Source organism: Syngnathus acus, chromosome 3 (genome assembly GCF_901709675.1).
Source record: "Syngnathus acus chromosome 3, fSynAcu1.2, whole genome shotgun sequence".
Taxonomy (NCBI): domain Eukaryota; kingdom Metazoa; phylum Chordata; class Actinopteri; order Syngnathiformes; family Syngnathidae; genus Syngnathus; species Syngnathus acus.
This window is the reverse complement of record NC_051089.1, coordinates 7147025-7170177: the sequence shown is the minus strand read 5'-3', so window position 1 is coordinate 7170177 and position 23153 is coordinate 7147025. Positions and strand designations below refer to the sequence as shown.

Here is a 23153-nt window from a genome sequence, read left to right as displayed (position 1 = left end):
CTCATTTTACTTTTTTTCAGGTGTTGAGTTGAGTTTCAAGACTCACTCTCCAGATGGCTTGCTGCTCTGTGCCCTGTCTCCTGGACGTCAGGAAGAATTTCTGGCTATTCAGATTCAAAATGGACGCCCCTACTTTTTGTTTGACCCTCAGGTATGAACATTCCAAATGTTTCACCATTAGTCACATAAGTAATAATAATATTTGTATCGGTGTACATTTAAGACAGTTTTTCAGTTTCAAATGTAATTCTGCTCACTTGACATATTTGCACACCTTTTTTTTCTAATTCATCTCCTCTTCAGTCTTCCCCTGTCTCTTTTTGTCTTTTCTTCCCTCGCCTGCTCTCATCTTATAAATGTGATCTGTAGCCCCGCTCATTGCGTTCTGTCAGGGAGATGGAGCGAGAGTGGGGGGCGAAAAAAACTTTAAAAGTGTGTCAACGTTTGAATTGGACTGCAATTAACTCATTCCCTGCAGTCACCACGCGTGAATACCAATTGCAAGCTAATTAAGCTTTGCACCCTTGCGCGCACACTCACACACACACACACACACACACACACACACACACACACACACACACACACACACACACACACACACACACACACACACACACACAGCAGCCTCTCTTCCCTTATCCATCCTTACAGACACATGTAGAGGGGTTGAAGAGTCAATGATTCGGATGATGAAAGCAATGATAGCAGATGATTGCACGTATTTCCATGTGGTGACCATCTAATTAGGCTCTCAAACAAAAAACATGCATACAAGCTAATACAGTATATGCCATCCTCATCCGTATCCAAATGTCTTAATCAAATTGAAGCTCAAGTGTTGGTTATATGCTGCTGCATGATTAAGCGTGTGTGTGTGCGTTTTCAGCAACTCAGCTGACTCTTTTGTTTCGGGTTAGTTTGGGATAATTAATAGCGGGCTAGTCTCACGGTTTATTGGTGTTCCCCTAGATACATCCAGCCTGGCCCATTACTTTTCCCGATTAGCCTGTTGCGCTAGGCTAATGGGATTACTAGTGCACGGTGTGTAATTTAGCATGACACAGGCAAGTGATATGATTACAAAGGGCCTACATGACAAACATGGCGGACTACAAAATATGAAATGCGTGCTTAGTGTGTTTTGGCTGTCTCCCTTTTTATTTTTTATCGTAAGCAGAAAAACACTTGTGTGTCATCAACACAATTTAGGAAAAGTAATACAGTGTCCTGATAAATGTTGAATAAAATCTGTGCTAATTTTGTCCAGAGATTAACGCAACAGATGGCAATGACTGTTTTGGTGAGCAAAAGAACACTAATTTCAACGTGTTTCATGTTTGCAGGTTTTTTTTCATTGATTTCTTTAGAAGTTTTTTAAAAGATGACTTTTGATGTTCTAAGATGTTATTTATTGTCTGTTTTTGATTATGGTACAAACAGTGGATTAAAACTGGGTGTGATTTTAAACGATTGATCCTTCTGCTTTGTGATTTCACATTCTAATATTTTAGGCCTTAATCTATCAATCACATAGAGCTCGGCCCGTAGCGCAGTTAATTCTCGTAATGACTTACTCAAGGGCACCACCAGTGAGTTGTTTAGCATTTGTTGAGTATTTAATTGGCATGAATTTGGTCCGGTTGTGTGTCCCATTAAAAGAGTGAGGATGAGGCAGAGCACCTTTTGCCCCGCTGTCTTGTTAAGAAGAGCCAGCTAGCATTGCTTGTAAAGATGCCAGAGGCTGATATACTTTGGCATTCATACATTTATTGATCCCATCATTAAATCTTCATCACTGTTTGTGTGGGCCTCTGTGCTGTCACTGACTTTTTGTGAGCATTTACTGATCTGGTGCTCATGTTTTACTACGTTACTTGTCTGGAACTTACTAAAAGCTGATCACAACAATGATGTCAGACTTAATGGAGACATTCGTCTTCAGGCTCACTGGAGTGCGCTTATGGTGATTTTACCTGAACGAGTGCCGTGTAGTATTGCCTGGATACACAAGAAATAGAAGACCTTAGATTGGTCCAGTCTGTAGTTTTGATCCGCTCAACAATCAGAATTTCAATAAAACTCTCGTTTTAGTGTTGCTAACTGTGTGTCGCTAATGAGCCAAGGAGCTAGTAGCTAACAGCGAGATTCCTGATTAACTCCTGATTTCTCCAATAAAGTGTCTAAACAATCCTTTTACTTTTCATCTTCTTATTGGATTCCACATTGTTGTATTTTTAATGTAGGGCTCAGTCGTGGCTGTGAGCGCACAAGGGGACGGAGAACGCCGCTACAACGATGGAAAATGGCACCACATCATTGCAACAAGGCGAGGGGCCGTGGGAACAATCGTTGTGAACAATCAATACAGAGGTAGCACATTCATACCGACATGTATCGCCTGCTTGCGTGGGTGTGGAAGTGTTAATGCGAGAGTCCACGCATGCAAGTCTGTTAATGTAAATTGTGTGGGATGTTGAAGTAATTGTGTGTGTGTCTGCTTCATTGTGTGTACACTTTCCAGTTGTTAAGGTATTAAGCAGGTTAATCCCAGATACTCTTTGAGGAAACTACTGCTTAAGACGCACACGCATAGACCCACATACACATACACGCTGACACACACACACACACACACACACACACACACACACCTACTGAACCTTCTATGCCAGAGCAGCTGGTTAGTGTATAGCATGCTATCACTTTCATTGAGATTTATTTTAATCAATTAAATTAGAAGTATATTTAGAGCAGAGAATTCCATAGTAACTCAATTGCATATCAATCTTCACTAAGTATTTGGAACCCAGAAAAAGTGTGATAGTTATTTAACGATGATGTATCAACACATTATCATAAGAGAAAAGTATATGATCGATGATGATTTCCATACGTTGTTCCATTGGTGATACCTTCAGTGCAGTTAATGGCCTGTTTAAAAAACATGTTAATCTTTTTATATTTGTTACCCTCACCCCTCAGTTCTTCCCAAAATATGTATACACTCACACATGTGCTCTACCAGGTAGTTCTTCAGCCTCCAGTGGCAGCACGATAATTGGTGAGAATACAGGAGTGTTCATTGGAGGCCTGCCAAAAGAGTTTGCTCTGCGGCGAAAAGATTCAGGTGAATCAAACTCCATTCTCTCTTGGCATATGAATGAAATTAGCTGACATTTTGGGGGGAATAATTCTAAAGGCTTTTTCTGATGTAATTGTCTCCTTGGAAACATCTGGTCATTCTAAGGTCAAGAATTGAATTGAATTGTGTCTGCACTTTGGATGCATATTTTAAGCATAGAACCAACATTGTAAAAACCTTTTAAGACTGACGGTTTGAGGTTTTCTTTTTTTTTTTCTGTTCTTGTCTGTGCCCACCAGGGTCTACCCAGCTTATGCGACAGGGTTTCTCTGGTTGCCTGAGAGACCTGCGTTTCAAGATGACTGACAGCCCCTCGGAGCAGTGGAGATCTCTGGACTGGACAAAAGCCACAAATAAAATGTCAGCCTATGAAAGCTGGGAGGGATGCCCCATTCATACTGTGGAGGGAGCCCATTTTCTGGGTCATGGTAGGACAAACTTGATTGTTGTTGATAATGGTACAGATTTCTAGCTTGAGTGATGTTATTGTACTTGTCATTTTAATGCTTAGGGAAGCTGAGATTTGCAAGTCTGGAGTATATTAAGTGGGGATCATCAATCACATTTAATTCATCATCGAGTTTTGGATCTGCTCCCTCGCTGACTACTTAGCGTAGCTACTTATTTTTCAATGCTCTTCCCCTTTTGTGTTTAGGTTACCTGGAGTTAAATAAAGATGTGTTTAGTGGAGGAAAGGACTTTGACATTTCAATGGAGTTCAGAACAGATCAACTGAATGCACTTTTGCTCTTTACATACAACACAAAGACAGATGACTATATGCTGGTAAGTTTTTGAAAGAAAAGATCAGATCGTTATACAATGGACAACATTGTGATAGTTCTGTTGATGCATGCGTTTAGGTGGAGCTGAAGAGCGGTCTCCTGTCATTCCTTCTTTCCACCGAAGGTCATGTTACCGAGCTTAGCATGTGGGCGGGGCTTAGCTACTGCGATGGAGACTGGAAGCAGCTTTCCTTGGCGAAACACAGCTCGCTCATCTCTGCCGTTGTCGATGACTGGGCAGAGGAGACGAGGGAAGCGGGAACGGCGGGGAGGCTTCAGGTTGACTCACCGTTATACGTGGGTGGGGTGCCCCCTCAACTCAAACACAGGGCTCTGGACATCCACAGTCACAGACATGGTGAGATATGTATGTCTAAAAGAATCGGCCAAATTTGATCACAATCATTTAATTATATTGAGGTCTCTTTCTAAATTGTCATTGATTTTTATTTTTACATGATGCATAAGGGAGACCTGTAGAACTTAGTAATAATAAGAGTCGTGTCGAAAATATGAAATAGTAATGCTCATACAGGCATTAATTTACCGATACATATGACCCAAATTATGAACTTTTTGAGATCTGAACAGTTGTTCGGACGATTTTTTTCTTTTTTTTTTTACAATGACATGATAAGATATTTTTTTGGTATTATGTGTCTGCTTACAAAGTGAATGTGTGCAACTCATATCACTGTACATGTACAATATTATTGTGGTGTTAAACTGCATACATCTAAATTAACAAGGTGAGTCAGTGAAGTTCTAGGCCGTTATTATGATAACCCACATTTACCAACACTAAATGAAGTCAGGACTTGATGAACAAGATGCAATACCGAGACACAAACTTCATTCTTCTATCCTCTTCTCCTCTCCATTTCCCTTTCTCCCCTGTCCATCCTCACAGGCTTTGGAGGTTGCATAAGAGGCCTCACCATTCAAAGTGATAAAACAAGCCCTCCTGTCAGTCAAAGTGTTAATCTCTCCGTAGCCTCGGGACGCTCCGTTAGAATCTACCTCGACGGCTGTCCTAACAGTGAAAGTCGTTACAACTGCAGGGGGAATGATTCAGTGTTGGCCTTCACTGGTAGAGAGACACACGCCTTTGATTACAGTCTGCAGCCATTCACTGGTAAGAATTGCAAATCATCTTTTTCATCAACTCTTTCCGTCTGACCCGTAGACTGTATAAGATGAGTGCATTTGGGAAGTATGATGTCACACTTGCCCGCAATTACCGGTGAATCTCCTCAGTGGAATGTGAATTTCTGTAGCCAACATGTGATGCATATTTCAAGGTCACCAACTCTTTTGACAACTGCAAGTTTGATCTCATACATGTATTACATCAAAACAAATAAACTGAATACGAGGTATGCACCAAGCCACTCCAGATAAATGCTGAAGCTTTATGGGTTAGCTGGGCTTCCTTGGTCCTCTGAGCGGGAAAAAAAACATCTGAACATCAGGCTTTTTCAGCATGACATTGATCCATAAACATTACTGAGAGCGGAGATTTACGTGGCTTTCACAGACAGTCCCGCACACATACATACATTTTCCAAAATTACATTTGACCTTGCATGAGCTGTAGGCGGTGCAGTGCACTTTTTACTTTGCTGTGTTTTAAAATTGAAAATGCAAATTTGAATGTGTGGGGCAAAGTCAAGGGAAATGAATATGAAGCTCACCAAGAAGGCCGCGGAATTATGTTTTAGTGACACAAAAGGGAACTTGCTAAACCTTTGCAGGTTTTGTCAGCAGAATGACAAAAAAATATGTTTTCAAAGGACACACACATAAAATTCTGAAAATATTTTTAATAATAATAATAATATATTTTATTCATACGATGATCAGATAAATAAATTCCTTGTATATATGCATTGGCTTCCCTCATTGTTAAATATTTAGCTTCAGTCTTTTCGTTATTTTTGCTCAGTTTGGTCAGTTTTGTAAAGTCCTATGTACATTTCAATTAAGCTTGTCATTTAGCTGTCACATCATCCATAAAACACCAGTGAGCCCATTCAATTAGCATCCATACATTCCGATGCCATCACACTGCCGTTATCACATTTGACACATGATGGAATACGCTTATGATCATGGGCTTAACATTTTCCCTCCCACATAGAATAGGATTCCAGAACTTAATTTGTACTGTTTTTACATTCATGAAGATTAGTGTTGTACCGAAAATCTTTGTCATGCCTTTTTTTTTTTCTTCTCTCTCTAACTTCCTGCTGCCATGTGCATTCACACATACATAAGAATACTTGTACAGGATCATAGCTCTGGGCGCAGGAGGCTGGACAGCCTCGCCTTGGCAAAGAGGACGCAGCTGCGGCAAAGGTAAGACAATAATGTTATCTAATTTAATGACTTTGTTTCCATTCACAAATTCTCCTACAAAACTGTTTAAGCCCTGCTGTGACTCAAGGCAAACGGGAACTACTCCCACCTGTTGCAGGTTCTCAAGAGATTTTGGACGGAAAAAAAAAAACACTACATCTTGTACAGTATGTGAGAGTCATCCCGAGCTAGTGATATTACACGCGCCTGACGCTATGAGAGATTGATAAAGCCACTATAAAGGGCATCCCAGTAAAAGGCTGTTAACCCAGAATGGCCCGACTTCTCCCTTGTGTAATATAAAGCTGCTCATTAGTAGTGAACGATACACTGGTAGGTCTGCTGTGCTGTGACCACACGGAGGAATGGAGGGGAGGTGCTAATAAATACATTAAGAAGCCAAGGAAGAGGCGAGCCGGGAGGATTGAGAGGCAAAGGTGAGCGCTTATGGAGGAGGGACAGTGAGAATGAAAATGGAGGAAAAAGCTGCAAAATGATTGAGTAATCATGGCTGGAGTGAAAGTGGAGAAGTAGTATTGGCATCGGGAGGAAATTACTCTTCGGTCATAAAATAATTTGTGATTCTGGAAGTATTTTCCATTAAAGAATTGCATGTCAGACAGAAATGATAAAAGAGCTGCTTGGTGGTGTAAAAAAAAAAAAAAAAATTGTACACAATGTTTAGCATTCTCTTGAAGTTGTTTCGTCAACACATTGTAAATCGTCCGGGATGAGAATAAGCGACGACTCGCGACAGATGTATAGAAACACGCAAAGATGGATGGAGAAAGGAAGTGAAGAGGATGAGGCTGGTTTGACAGTCGACGGCCCTCCTGGCATGTCCCGAAAGGGAAGGCGAGTACGGCTGAAAAGGAGGGAGGTTGATTACAGTGAAATATAGCCCAGAATGAATGGGCGGCTCTACTAAATCAGCGCTCAAAAAGTTACTACTCTCATAAATACTATTTATGCTAATAGCAGGCATGATTTAGTGGGCCGATTAAACCATGTAAAGATGGGGGAGGCTTTTACTTTAACCTCTTGTACTTCCAACCTGTAGTTTTGGCTTGTTTTTATGTTTTTTTGGTACTTTATTTTGAACAGGATTGGCTAACTAATGCCATATTCACCACTGTGTATTTCTCTCTTTTTTCTTCTCAATTAATAGACGTAATTTTTTTAATTGGTCAGTCAGAAACGGGACTGATTGTCCCTTTTTACTTTTTTGCTACCTTAAATTTTTTTTTTTGCTACTACAAAAATATAACCATGTTATTTATTTTTTTCAGCACATCGAATAATCCCCTCTATTTCTCTCACTCTAGTACCAAGCTTCATTCCACCTCCTTCAGCTATGCAGTGTCTGAATGGTTTCAGTGCCAAGGTGAGCTGGGCTCCACCCACTGGTGATGTCAGAGGTGTGATTGACAGGTATGAGTTGCGAGCCTACCAAAGAGATCAGCCAGAGATGCCGCCGATCAAAACCGTACACCTGGCTAATGGAAACTTCACAGGTAAAATGTTCTTGCATGTTCTTTTCCCAACTTTTATTGTAAAAACACATCGCCACTGTCCTTTTCACTCACTGTGGGGTCTTCCTGACAAACGCAAACCCGTTAATGTCTCCTTGGCGAGCGCCCAGCATTTGCCGACCGTCTTCATTTAGAGCAAGACACTCAAGACTATCCCCATGATGTCATACCTTGGCATCGCTTCTTCCAACTCTCTCTCATTTTTCGATCTTTCCTCACTTCGTCTTCTGCAACGACGACGATGATGACGCCGTCCGCTCCTGCTATTCGTCGCCCGTCTCATCCACACTTCCATGTCTCCGGGCAAATATGAAGATGAGCTTGCCCGTCCCAGTCGTTCTCAACGTCTCCCAATCGTCTCGATGTCCCCTCCCCTCCCCTCGCTCTTTGCCAGACATAATGTCCATCCGTGATAAGGCTTCCTGTTAATTTATGACGGCCTCGACATCCGACTGTGGAATCACACCAACGGCTGGAAAACACAGAACGCAAATGAGGGTGTAATGGCAGTGGAGTGGGGCCCTGGCCTCTAATTGAATTAAAAGACGGGCGGCAACCAGAGAGGGAGAGCGAGAAGGGGAGAGCGAGGCTCTATCAGACAAGTAGAGGTTGACTGAGGATGAGTGGGGAGAACAGTGAAAAAGTGGATGGGGACAGAGAAAAACAATAAAAGGACACTCCACTTGCCAACTGCCGTACTTCTACATAGCAACAGCGTCACAGAGCTGATGACCAAAGTACTTGGCGACATCAGCCTCAAGAGCAGGACTCACACACGCAAGCGGAAAGCGTAATACATGCAGTTAGTACGTTTAAGGGAATTGGAATTTTACAGCCAAAGTCCATAAGTATAAAAATATGTATATATATTTGAATATTATGTTTTATTAAGACACAAAGTCCTTCTATAGGTTGTCTTTGAAAATCACTCCTCAGTTTTAAGTCATTGCTCTTCTTTTTCAGGCGTGTTGTCCGGTCTCACTCCGGCCACTCAATACGTGGTCACTGTAAGTGCTTGTTTTACGTCTGGCTGCACAGAGAGTCTTGGCAATGAGCACTCTGATGTTACTGATTTGAGATCAGTCCTCAAAACTCCAGAGGAAGGTATGACCAAACACTTCACCGTAGACCGAGCACACACACACACACATACGTGCACCAATCTGACATTTGTAAGACGAAAGAAAAAGATTTAACTAAACAGCAGTGGGAAAATGAGGACAAATGGAAGGACTAGTTATGTCGCTTTGCTGAGTGGCACAGTGCGATACTTTTTTCTACATGAATCTGCCGTGGGACTAGCGTGTCTTGTTGGGGTGTTAATGTGACAGTTGGGGTCAGCGGAGATGTAGCAAAAATCAATTTGAAGTAAAAGAGGGAAAAAAAGATTACTATTGATCCACCTTGAGTCTTGAGTTAAGATACTGGACGGTGTTAGAGACAGAATATATCCATAAGGAAAAAAAATACACACACATAAAAAAAAAAAACTCACTTCCCCTAAAGCTCAGAAGCATTTTTTTCAACATCAACAATTTTAATAATCGAACATTGAGGATGACGTGATTATTTTTTCATGTTTTTTATCAGTCTGCCTTTTAAATGTTGGTCACTGCTGTAGGACAACAGTCATACAATAAATGGAAAGTTCCAGGACCGGTGTCACATTGCAAATTGGGCGATCACACATAGCCTGGTCAAGCAAGACACAGACACAACGATGTACTTCTTGATTTTCTACTTTCCAATACTCTGGACGTTGTGAGCAGCCACGTTGTTGTGGTAAAGCAGCCTCAAGTTGTCCTGCCATAATTCCGGCCTCTTCTGACACTTAGAACAAAGCAAATGTCCCGCATTGAATTAATTTGGGTTTGAAGTATTTTTTGGTGATACCAGTCTTTGAACTTAATTCATAATTTAACCTTTTTTATCTCAAAATTATTTATTTTCTTCCTCAGCTCCTGATGCTGTTCTTGCGCCAACTGCACTCTCCTCACCCTCAGCTCTTTTTGTCACCTGGAAACCTCCCGCAAGGTAACACGGACACCTGCATACACAGCGCTTACTTGGATACAGTACACAATTTTTTTCCACGTTGCGGATACAGTACACAATTTTTTTCCACGTTGCGGATCATTGGCTTTCCAGGCATTTAATAGTTGGTTAAATATGTAACAACTGGCTGTGAGTTTGCAGCAAATGCAGAATTCCATTCAGTACCTTAAATATCGCACATTACTACTACTACTAATAATATCCTGCACTACAATATATGGCATACTATCTTCTGCCCATATTATTTTTTTTAACATTTGGATTATTTTCCCAGTGTTTCAAGAATAATTTGAAAGCATCTAAGTGCCAATATTTAAGACTGTATTAACTAGTGAATAATGATCCCCATCTGACTTTTTTGTGCCACTGATAGGCCCAATGGTGTCATCACAGAGTACCGCCTCTATCAGAATAACCAAATGGTCTACAGCGGGGAGGAGGGACACCACAACATTACCGGTATGCCGAGAGCAATAATGCACGTGTGTGTGTGTGTGTGCATGTGTGCGTGCGTGCGTGCGCGTTTGTGTGTGTGTGTGTGTGTGTGTGTGTGTGTGTGTGTGTGTGTGTGTGTGTGTCTGTGTGTCTGTGTGTGTGCATGTCCCAGCCTCAGGCCCCAGCCATAGTGTAAAAAAAATAAAAATGGGGGAGTAAGGAAAAGCAAAATGGAGGTTATTTGCATTTGAAAGAGCCAAACGAGAGCATCGCTATTCTTACCATGGGGATAGCACTTTAAAATACACACACTTGAAACTGCGGCAGCAGAGAAACAAAGAACACTACATAACAGCACAATTGCCAACACAGTTTGAAAATGTTCACGAGATACTTAAAAAGGGGACAAAACACATGATCCACTCCTGAGACATCGGATGCAGATAAAAACATAGTGAGACAGTGGTTATGTGATGCAGAAGCTCTCATAAGTATACAAACACACATTCTACAAAAAGCAGAAAGAATCTCCTCATATTTGATAAGAGTACAGTAAATTAGCCCCGAATCTTACATTATACAGTGCGTGCGTGTCTATTTGGGTCAATGAAGGCAACAGATATATCATTCACACTGGTTTAATAATGTGTCTGATGTTCATGTTGATTGGAAGGATTATGGACATTGTAATTATGCAGTATGCAAGGGAGGGGCAGCGGGAGCGCCTGTGACACACTAAGAGAAACAACCACAAAGGAAACAAGGAATATTTTAGTCCAAATAATCCAGGGCTGCAATTTGGCCTGAGAGACAGTGGGGAAAAAATTCCCTCACAGGACACTTTGTTAGGTACAAAAGACATACGATAAAAAAGCTGATTTTTTGACGTGTAAATGCAATCTACGAGAACAATTAAACACTGCTATGTTAATATTTCGGTGACAGCATGAGTCAATACAGCGTTTTTTATTTGGTCTTCTTACTGCAAGTGTACCTAATATTGTGGCTATGGCGTGTAGCTTTCTTGTCATGCTTGGATTAGTTTTATGAAACGATGCCATCATTCATCCTCTGCGTCTGTTTCATGCCGCCTCGCTGTGCATTTCAGGGCTTGGCGTCTATACTGCTCACGTACTGCTGCTGTCTGCATGCACTGCTGTGGGATGCACCAACAGTTCAAAGGTCACAGTGTTGACCTCTCAGCTTCCTCCCGGCCCGCTACGAGCGCCAACTCTGACCTTGCTCGACTCGCGGACGATTCTGGTGGAGTAAGCGCTCGCTGTTGTTGACACATTCTGAAAATTGCGACTGCATGACGGGATGGAAGAGCGATAAAGGCGTCTCATAGCTGTGCATATACTGTAGAAGGAAGGAAAGGGCAACGGCGTTGTGGTGACCTTCTGAAGTTGTGTTTACCATGCAGAATATTCACTTGACACACTGCACTTGACCTTTCCTCTCTAGAGGGAGGAAGATAAATCTCTTACACCTTTTACCGTCCTGGTCATTTGGAAATGTCGCCGGACTTTGTGTACGTGTTTACGAGTGCGGCGCGTCCACGAGAAGTTATGGGAAATGAAAAAGACTTAAACGCAGGAAAACACAATATTTGGTTTCTTCCTTTTACATTATTTCTTAGCAGACGCTAGATGATGACGTTAAGAAAAATGTTTTGTGTACAATTGTACGAGTTACCGAAACTGCATCTTCAACACGTTCTAATTCTGTAAACATAAACGTCTTGGCAAATTGTAAAACTGGTGTTCCACGGGTGATTTCGGCTCTAAATTCACCTGCTGTGGGAAGGAGTATGTATTGCCTTGTTAGCACATTGACAACAGGCAGGGGTCAAAAGCTCACACGTGGTCAATATTTCCCTATTATGTCTGTGAGAAAGGCCGAGGAAGACAGAAATGTGCAACATCTATGAGAAAAATGAAGAGGGAGAAAGGTGATTAATTGAAAGCTTGACGGGGAGGGGAGGAAATGGAAGGAAGTGAGTGTGAGAGACTGTGAGAAAGGTTGAGGGAGGCTCCGGGATGGGGATGAAGCAATATCAGCAGATTTATCCTCTGCCCTCGGATCACAAAAAAAGATATTTGCACAGGGAAATGCGAGCTTTTCTAAACATCAAGCTTTTTGAGTGCCACTCGACAAAGTAGAAATCTTATAAAGAATGGGATAGATTAGTCAGAGTGGCTAATTGTGTGCTAACACATGCTTATCAGTCATCCCACAACTCGCGGAACCAAAAAATTCAGCACATTTTAAAATTACCACCCCTTTGCAAACACCCTAAAGGGAGTTGGCCTCCTCAGGGGTTGACATGAATTTTAGAAAGATTTATATGATAAATTGATGGATTATTGGTTTTGTTATTTCCTAGTGTAATGATGCAAAATGCTTGACTTTATTGTAACAAATGAATTCTCCCCATCATCAGGTGGTCTCGCCCCTCTCAAGTCAATGGTGCTCTGGAGTTCTATTCCATCTTGGTGTCACAAAATGGGGCGGAGCCTACCATAGTCCACAACAGTTCTGAACTTGTTGAAGAGCACACGCTCCGCGACCTCACCCCTGGCACGGCCTACACCATCACAGTGGCCGTGAGTCTTTTGATTTGGTTTTCAATCCTTACTTTCTCCTGAATCCTTGAACGTGTTTTTGTGTGTCCGCTTCAGGCTTGCACAGGCGGTGGCTGCACACGAAGCCCTTCCGCTCAGGCTGTCACTGAGGAAAGCACCCCGGAGAATGTCCCGGCACCACTGGTCACCCCTTTGTCCCCGCATGCTCTGCACATCAGCTGGACACCTCCTGATACTCCAAATGGTGAGGCATGTTTTAATTTTGCAATCATGATCCCCCATCCATGGTAGAACGTCCAAGTAGAAGACATTTATGTTGAGACCACACATGGGGGCTAAAAAGAATGGTTGAATATGAATCATATGAATATGCATAGTATGAAGAGAGAGAGAGAGAGGGAGAAACCAGGAGACCATACCGTGCAAGAAGAGCGCGCCGCCTTCCTTTGCTCCTTTAAGTGGAGGAAAAGTGCTCCCTTTTGACTGAGAAGAGAACTGCATGCTGGAGCGCATCTCCTCGCAGCCTTTCCTTTTCTGCCCCTTTTCCTCTGTCTGGTACTTTTTACCTCCATTCAGTCTGTCGCGCAGCCAATTAAAATGTGTTGTATGCTACAGACCTGCTTTGATTGAGGATTGGGGACGCACGAGATTGTAGTTTCAATGTGCAATGTTTAAAATTTCAATTTCATTAAAATTTATTAAGCATTGATTTAGTTGAGCAAAAATACATTTTTAATGCAAATTCCACAAATTTTCTGGCATAAAATTCCCACATTGAAGAACTTGAGACTAAATACATTATTATGAATAATGAGTTTTTATATTTTTTTACACCCTTCAATGTTTGTCTGGCATCAGTGTGTGAGTAAACAGGATTTGCAATGTTGCTGCGATGTTGTGACTTTCGGGTTTTCCATCAGGAGTCGCCTCTATAAGTTGCTCACATACTTTGTTTGGCATAGTTTTTATTCTTTTATTTTATTATGAAATAAACTACTTGAATGCCTTTCACATTTTTTTCAACAAGAGTTTGAGTTTAGTCAAGAATTCCTAACATATTTGGTTTCTTTTAAAACAAATTGTTTACCTCTGTCAACATGAGGAAACTCTCTCTCTCTCTCTCTCTCTCTCTCTCTCTCTCTCTCTCTCTCTCTCTCTCGCTCTCAGGATTTATAAATCCATTTCAATGTATGTATGAGATTCAGTTTTCATAACAAAGATCTCCTGTAGCTTTGGCTAACACCACTTAGCGCACAATACGCCGACATATTCATGATGAACTGACTACAGTGTGATAACAAAACCAAATAAATGGAGTGAGGAAAACCATGTAAGGAATTGCCAGCCAATTTCACAGCTTCCAACATACAAACGTATATTATCAAATGGTATTGCCATGCTCGTTAACATATGTGTAATTCCATAATGTGTGTGTGCGCGTGCGGTGTGGATTGTGTGTTTTAGGCTTAATGCCACATGAGTGCATTTCGCTCCATAAAGCCTGTGATGTGTGCGCATATTAGCCGGGGTAAATTACTTAAACCTTTCCTCATCTGACGACAGAAATGTATAACAAGGGAGACACTTAATCACGATTACCTGACTTCCTCATTGTTAACAAGCTTTCAGTTATTAACTTAAAAAAAAGGCAGCGGAGCGCAACGCCTTTTTCTCCATTCTCTTTTTTTTTGTCAAGAAATGAAAATGACAATGGTGATGGTTACCGAGAAGTGAGATTTTGTATTATTTTCCCCTCACTCGTCCTGTCTCTCTCTCTCTCTCTCGCTCTCTCTCTCTCCTCCTTCTCCCCAATTCCAGGGGGATTTGTGGGGGATAATCCTCTCGGGGATTAGGTCGGGGCAACACGCAGACAAAGAGGGGAAATAAGCCTGTTATGCATTGGCTGCTTCATTTCCCAACCTGTCTTTATTACAGCCTATACTGATATGGGCTTATTCATACACACACACACACACACACACACACACACACACACACACACACACACGCATCGGCACACACAAACATAGCGACACCCTCACATGCATGTGATTGGCCACATTAAGAGCTCCCCTGATGTAACCGGTGTCCACAGGGTTTTTGTGTCTTCATTTTCCTGATAGGTGTGTGTATCTGTATTGAGCAATAATAAAACCCACACATGATTAAAGCAGAGTAGACTCTTAGTTCTTACTACTGATCTTTTGAGCCCCCGCAGTATGCATTTTTATGAAGGAAAGGTACATTTGGGTGCCATTCTCCTTTTTTTTATTAGGTGGAGGTAATGTAATGTAATTATTGGGCTAGCGTCTATGCGCGCTTGGCCTAGTCTCGTGTCCGTGTGTAGTTTATATGCACACATACTTAATGGCACCAGTATGTGTGAGCGCATGGCATCGGTCTCTCTTGGGTTATTCTTTAAATCCCTCCGTTGTGTTACTGCTGTCTTTGTCTTTGAATGACACGTCCCCAATCCCAGTTTCTTTTTTTTTTTTTTTTACAATGTTACTCTATATTTTATTTTCACTTACTGTAGATGTAATGGACAGGTGTCCCAATTCTTTTCATCTAAGTAGAATCACCAGTATGTCAAGCTTTACATTCTGAAATCACTTTTTTTTTTTTTCCTCAGGCATCTTAACCAGCTACGGCCTTTGGATGGACAGTGTTCTTATATTCAACGCCAGTTCCTCCCAGAGTTTCTTTGCGGTGACGGAGCTTTCCCCGTGGAGCAGACACGTCCTGAGGCTGCAGGCGTGCACGGCTCGTGGCTGTGGCAAGGGACCAATGGTAAGTGAGATGCTATTGGCACACATCTATGTGTTGATTCATGTTGTCAACAAAAATTTAAGACACTTTTTTTTTTAAATATTTTGAATTCGAGACATACTGCAGATGTTGCCAAAATTCCTCCTCTGAATAAGGTTGACCAAAATATGGGTCTTCTTATTGCAAGGATTATAAAACGTCTGTGCATTGATGTGCACGTGCGTGCTGCCGGGTGTCATAAAGGTGATCGATTCTCTCAGCTCAATAACGAGGGTCGCCGTGACGACACTGACATTTGCCGGCAAATGTCACTCCTTGCTCAACGATGCCTCTGACGACAGGCCGTATTTTGGGGCATTTTCCCAATACGGATGCTGTATTTAGTCAAACGCGGTGAAAAAAAAACTGCTGACGCAGGCGAACAAGTAAAACAGAGGAAAAGAGCATATTCCTAACAAACACTCTGGCGATTAGCTTGAGTTGTATATCTGCACTTTTAACAGATTTTTGTTTTTTAAATCAGGTGGAAGTACGCACATTAGAAATGGCCCCCGAAGGCCCAATACTGCTAGAATTGACCAATCACAGCTCTCGGTCACTACGAGCCCGCTGGACTGCACCACCTCGACCTAATGGCTACATGAGCTACTCCCTACACCAACGAAGTCAAGGTAATTCATATATTTAAGCAGAATATTTACGTTTTCAACATTTATACAGTTGAATCTCAAATTGTAGATACTTCTCAGAAAAAATATATACTTTAAAGTTTGCACAAAATTTTGGATGTCAAATTGCCATATATTGTCAACTTGTCATGATGTGACATATTTTATTTCCATTTCTGTTATTTCCTCTGAAACAAAAAAAAGAGGTTGTCTGGTAATCCATAATGCCTTGTGTTGCACTAGTTTAACAATGCAACCTTAAGATTCAATAAAAACTCTTGAATCTTGAATCTTAAATTTTATGAGTTAACTTTTTTTTTTTAAACCTCAGTGCTTCAGCATGATCAGCTTTTCCTGTGAGAATAAATTCAGGGCAAATAAGTAAAACACAAGAATATGACTGCAAAGACTCTGTAAACCAACACGGTAACTTTGTGTGAAAGTCACGAAGAAAAAAAAAAGTGTTGCCTGATAAGAAGAATAATCAAATTGTTGTGGTGGTGGGGAAAAAACGTAGAAATGATTTCACCTGTGTATCTTGGGGAGAATTCGTGAGACCAAAGTAAATAAAAAACAGAAAACAAAAGTATGAAGATTGAGTGAAGAACAAAGTCAAGTTGCTGTAAAACAACAGGATGAGAGATTCCCGCTTCCATAGATGCGTTGGAAAAAGATTGCAAGTCGGAACTACGCAACACATGACAAACAACAACAGTGGAAAGAGAGCCAACGCAAACAAGAAAAGTCGACAGAAAGGTGGGAAGAAGAAAATTGAACAAAATGAGAAAAGAACTACAAACTGGCACAGTGGTCCTTTAACTTGCACAGATTCATCAAGTCACGCACGCACACACGCATGCACTCTAGTCAGTGTTTGATCTGCGCCTCACTCAGGAACAGACAGATTAAAACGAGTGGAGGGAGGGATGGAAGAGATGCAGAAGAAAGAGAGATGGTGTCTCGCTCTAGTTCCCCATAAGCCAGTCTTGCTTTGATACACGCGGTGCCTTCATCAGTTCACACAGGCCTGATATGTGTTTGTGTGCGTCTGTCCATCTAAATATATTGGATAGGCTTCCATTGTGGGATTTTCTGATCCCTTTTCTTTGACTATCCTTGCATAACCTCAATATGGAAACCTCTCTTTTGATCATTCCCAGTTAGTATTCGTCTCTTTTCAACTCTTTCTCCCGCCTCCGTTTCCCCGTTCCACGTGCGTATGTTTTATTAATCACATTCTCGCCATCACATGGATGACGCTAATAAATAAATGGCAGCGTGACCAAAATGGCTGTCGACGTACGCGACGTCCTCTCACGGCGCTTCTCTGTTGTCTGTCAGATGGCGACGCGGCGCTGGACGCGGGCACGGCTGCCGGCGGGTGGCTGACTTTGACGGACCTGCAGCCGTACACCGACTACAGTTTCTGGGTGGAAGGTTGCAACACGCAGGGGTGTGTTGAGAGCCCGACCCTTCGCGTGACTACGTCTCCAGCAGGTACAGCAAATGTATAAAGCTTCTTTGACAACTATCTGACTTTGGTTGTCCTCGAATCTCATCACTGGGAAAATTTGGTTTATCTCATTCACTATCCCCAATAATAACTTTCCATGTGCATCAACAAGTCACCTTAGTTCAAGCTGATAAGTCCAAAGTGAAGGAACAAGAACACACATTTGCGCTTTAGTTAATTTTAAAGAGTTGAACAGAGACTAAATGTACCGCGTCCATTTCTCCAACAACAAAAAGACCCACTCAGGAAAAGTTCCAGTGTTCAAGTTCAAAACAAAGACATGAGAAAGTATAAATTTTAAATAGCAGACGTTTCCTCTCTTTCCAGCCGGCTTTCTACCTCTGCGCCTCTGGCATCTCTTTAGACGTCTTTAAGGCAAACTGTCTTGATGCGTCCTTGTTCCGAGAAAGAACAGAGGCGAGCGAGCCGTGCGGGAGACACAAGAGGAGAGGAGGAGGAGAGCAGGCCCAGAGAAGTGAACATAAAAGTGCATAGTTTAAAACGATTAGTGACACCTCTGATATTGTACCTGCTAACGCAGCATGAGAGAGACAAAGGCTCACTTGTGTGTATGCGTGTGCGTGTTTGTGCGTGTGTGTGCGTGCACGCGCCTAATAGCCATCCTTGTGCTAAAATGACTTGTGCAATCAGTGTGGTTGTAGTCGCGCCAGACCAGAGTGTTTGATTGAAGGGTCACTTCTTGGCGCCCAAAGAGCGTCTCTTATTTTAACGCAGTCAAAACAACTGGCACACTTCTTTTCTCCTCTTAACGTATTTGCATCCCGTCTATCCTCGGGTCCCCTCCTTTGCCACCAAGAGTGTGGTCATCACCCTGACTCGAGATGTCATTTTCCAGCACAAATACTTTGATCACTCTTGAGAGTAAAAGTGACCCGCTGAAGAGTTAAGCTTCCTGTGTTTGTTAAATAGAGACCACTTGTGCTGTCAGTTCATCTTTTATGTTATTTTGTCTGCTAACAATATAGTGGGAGACAAAATTATGTGAACCCTTTGGAATGCTAACACGAGTGCAAGAAATACCACATGCACTCACGGAGCACTCATGGTGATGCTGTTCCTTCTCTCTTCTCCATTCCTCTCTCTTCAGCTCCAGACGGATTGTCTGCCTTGAGACTCAGTCATTCTACCAGCACCAGTCTAAATGTGTCTTGGTCCGAACCAACCCGCGCCAACGCCCCGGGCCCTCTTCGCTACGGCCTTCAAATGAGGACATCACCCCAGAAAGCTATGATAAGGTGGAGCAAAATATGTCGCATGCAAATAAATTACAAAAAATTGAACTTGATAAAGTAGAGACAAAAAGCCACCAAAAAAGGAATTTCAGAGCGCAGAGGAAACAGACAGGTACAGAACATGAGCCCGAATAAAGCAAGTGGGGCTATGCATCTGATATGTATTCATTACATGCTTCCTGACAACAAATTGCAATTTAATCCTGGAAGAGGAGGCTCTCATTCTGTGGTAATAAATAAATGACTAGGTACATGTATTATATATCAGACAAGCATGCCCTCCTCTTCTTCTGCTTTGCAGATCTCATTGTTCCCTGATTTATTCATTCATTCATCCCTTGTGTCCATCTAATGCTAAATGGCCGCTGGTCCCTCATTTATGACAAGGCTCTCTTACTTTACCCCGCTTTTTCTTCATCGTGTACGAATACATGAGAGCCAAGCGGGTACCATGTGATTAAAAGCAATGAGGATGGTTCATGCAATTAACGGAGGGAGATACCTCTTTTACCGAACTGTTGATTGAATGTCTCGTGCACCGCTGACAAATGTCTGTGGATTTTAATGAAAACTTGATTATCACCATTCCATTTTTTTCATATGAGTGCTCTTGCATTAATGGCGAGTTCATTAGAGGCTCTATGAATAGCTTTTCCACAATGGTAAAATTGATAAAACATCCGGGCATTATTTGCTTTCACTTATAACTGCTATCTTTTGTTTATTGAAACAGGTTTATGAAATGTGTGCCGCTAATGCTATTTGTTGGTTTGTTCGTTATCAGGCTCCTGGAAAACATGACAGATACTTTCTCCTACAACGTGCCGGGCCTTTCTCCGTACACTGAGTATCAATTCCGACTTGTGGTGTCACACACACATGGACAGACTGCAGGCGTTTGGGAAACCCTCCGAACAGCAGAGGACCGTAAGTACACAGTGATTTTTCTTTATGGATTTGGAGTAACTCTAAAAAAGGGGAAAAAGGGGAAACCCAAAGATGAGGAAGTTACTATAGCGACATGAACAGGCTGAAACTGACAGTGTGAGAAAGCGAGACCTGCTTAGTGTACTGTACAGTGCTTGAGTGTGTGTGTGTGTCCGTGTTTGTGTGAGTGACCTCGCCAGTGTCATTGTGGGCTAATTGTGGTAATAGAATCATATTAGCCACTGGTGCAGCCTCTTCAGTGAAAAGTTATATATTAATTAGCGGCACATTATTGCGGCATACATAATCATTAAGCGGCTGAGATTTGCATACGTTTGATCTGTGCGCATATACGCAACACAAGATGTTTGTACAAATTCTAGTGGTGGTGCTCACACGAACACAAATGCATCTTATACGCTGGTGCTTTCAGGCTCTCTCACACACACACACACACACACACACACACACACAATTCGGATGTGCTAGAATTTAAAATTATGTTCTCATTTCCCTCGACTTGGAATTCAGATTGACATTCAAAACACAAAATGTAACAAACAGAGCAATAGTTGTGTCAGTGTCAAAAATTAGGTCGAAGTGTACAATCCTTGACAATGTGTGACTTGAGGATGCAGCAGACTTCACAGATGCTGGTTACATATTTGTGGGTCCCCATTATCAGGAACAAAAAAATGAAATATTGTAGTAATTTGATTTTTTTCAGGCAATCTAGACATAAAAAATATGACTAAGATGAGATCATGTGTCAGTTTTTATTTTCATTTTAAGAGTGGAGAAGAAAACTATTGAGTGCAAATCCTTGACGTCACCAAAGCTTTTCACACAGACTTAAATTCAGTTGAGCATGAGTTTTTAAAAGCAGTTGGTTGAGCAGCTTTTTGCATATTCTAAAAATCATGATTATGGCAACCATAATCACAAAACACACCTTCAAACATGCTCTTTGTGTTCAGTACTTTTTCCATTTCGTTTAACTCCAATGTAACTTGGTTGTGAACTGTGACCCTGCTGACCCATTTGTTATATATACTCTACTGTGGTGTACCAAATGTTGAATTTTTAAATTCATATAAACTATGTAATACAGGTTTCCATTCCCGCTCTCCACGTTCCTCACCTCTTCATCTCCTCTCCCCTCTGTCAGTATTCTTTGCATTTCAACAGAATTCCACCTCTCCTACTTGACTGACTTGCCCTTTAACTATTTACAAGTGGCGATAGACAGAATAGAAGAAGATCCAAAATAAAGACAAGATTGAAGTACAGAAAGAGAGCAAAGGTATAGAACAGGGAACGGCAGCCAAAAATGGGGGAGGGAAGAAAGAAGAAGCCTAATGACGGAACACAGAAATGGAGGGACCCACGTTTCCTCCTTTCCTTTTTATCATTCCATTAAAGTTTTATATCCATCTTTTTTAATGTAATTTGGTCCCTATGAATTCCTGCCGCTGCAGAACAGACAGATGGCTCCTGTGAACATAAACTCCGGCCGTGTCGGACAGCTCCCTTTCCTCTGTCTACTCGCATGTTCGCACCAGCTAAGTGATCTAAGAGAGTGTGTGTGTGTGCCTAGCTGTGTATTCAAGTGTGAGTGTGTTCTAGCATGTTGGAGAGACTGATAAAAAGCGCCGTTTTGACAAAATGTTCTCAGCCTAGCAGTATTTGACAGCACGCTTACGATTCGTCCGTATGCGTGAGGTAGTGACCGTTTTTAAATTCACCAAATTGAATTGAAAGGAAAGCGTGAAAAGGAGAGGTGAAAGGTACTGACACGACACAAAGAATTCATGTTGTTTAATGATGAAGTGACTGCACTAATAAAGCATTTTCACTTTCATGCTAGTCAGGCACACTCTTTTGTCTGGTAGTTTAGTTTCCTTTTCATGCCTTATTTTGTTGAATATCCAAAAGGATGACTGAAAAAAAAGATGTGAAAAATATGATGAATGATTTGCTTATTGTGATCTTTTTTTTCCTGTTTTCTGGGAAAAGGGTTCATCTTTTAGTAGATTGCTGGTAAGGTAGAGTACGTATACCGGTTTTGTGAAAGGTTAACATTTTTAATCATCTGTAATCACTTCACTCGGTCAACAGTTTTGCTTTTCCTATTGTGGCGCCTCAACATTGTCTGCAAATTCTTTTATTTGCCCTTGTCAGCTATTTTTCGCCATTAATTAAAATGTATTTTATAGAACTTTTTGGAAACATGAAGTTAGCCTACCATATTATTTAAGACAGCAACAAAAAGTCTTTATCTTTTCTGAGAATCTTTAGCCGTCACCAGTACAAATGTGGCTTCCACTTCACTGATTTAAATGATTTCATGCCCTGGCTAAGACACACATTTGATTCTAATGCCATATATGATTTTCAAATGTTTGGTTCCCCTTTTATATCCCACAGATTGGTCTGAAGGTTAGCAGGAATTATATAAATCCCTCTCAAATGTCAGCAGCTGAAAGTTCTATTGAAACAAATTTGAATGACTGACAACTCTGAGTTACTTGCTCAGTCGTAGTTCTTGAAAGGATATAATGCACATTAGGTATACTCTCCATGTCAGGGATACAAATCAACCTCGTGACCTTGGAAACGTATCGCGCCTTCTCGCTGGCTTCTTTTCCCGTCTCGTCTCGGCGTCTCCTCGAGCAACGTCGACATTAGGAAGTAAAGATATGAAATGCAATGTAAATTCCCACACTATTGCTTGTCACGCTTTGACACGGCTTCGTAAGCGTGCCGATAACGCTAAAGCTTGGCTTCCGTTCTGACTTTTAGCAGCTCCATCCACCTTCAGAAAACCTGTCACCCATACTCGCGTACACCCAAATGATATTGATACATATTGTTGATATTGTTACATATTGAAATGTAGGGAAACTGATATTATGGCAAATATGATAAATAATAATAATAATGCACGAGATATGCACAAAGGACTGGAAAGTAATTCTATACGTACATAAATGCAAACCGTCTCCGACCCTCCCCCTTCCCTCGCCTCTTGTCACTTGATTGTGTTATTACTATGCTAACCAAATCCTTATAAATGTGATTTAGGGCTCAGTGGCCCCCACGCTCCCGCTTTAGCCTTCTGCTACCAT

The 23153-nt window shown here is 41.6% G+C and overlaps 1 protein-coding gene across 1 annotated transcript in view; it reads left to right on the top strand.

Moving 5' to 3' along the window:
• ush2a (Usher syndrome 2A (autosomal recessive, mild)) overlaps positions 1–23153 on the top strand; it is a 114156-nt gene that overhangs the window by 39432 nt on the left and 51571 nt on the right. Inside the window, 20 exon segments of the mRNA XM_037248012.1 lie at positions 21–151; positions 2247–2373; positions 3029–3130; positions 3385–3573; positions 3801–3931; positions 4009–4288; positions 4841–5065; positions 6208–6288; positions 7614–7802; positions 8784–8924; positions 9779–9854; positions 10249–10334; positions 11419–11578; positions 12754–12916; positions 12992–13139; positions 15528–15685; positions 16188–16335; positions 17674–17829; positions 18954–19101; positions 19883–20025. Of these exon segments, the coding sequence (XP_037103907.1) occupies positions 21–151; positions 2247–2373; positions 3029–3130; positions 3385–3573; positions 3801–3931; positions 4009–4288; positions 4841–5065; positions 6208–6288; positions 7614–7802; positions 8784–8924; positions 9779–9854; positions 10249–10334; positions 11419–11578; positions 12754–12916; positions 12992–13139; positions 15528–15685; positions 16188–16335; positions 17674–17829; positions 18954–19101; positions 19883–20025 (2982 nt within the window).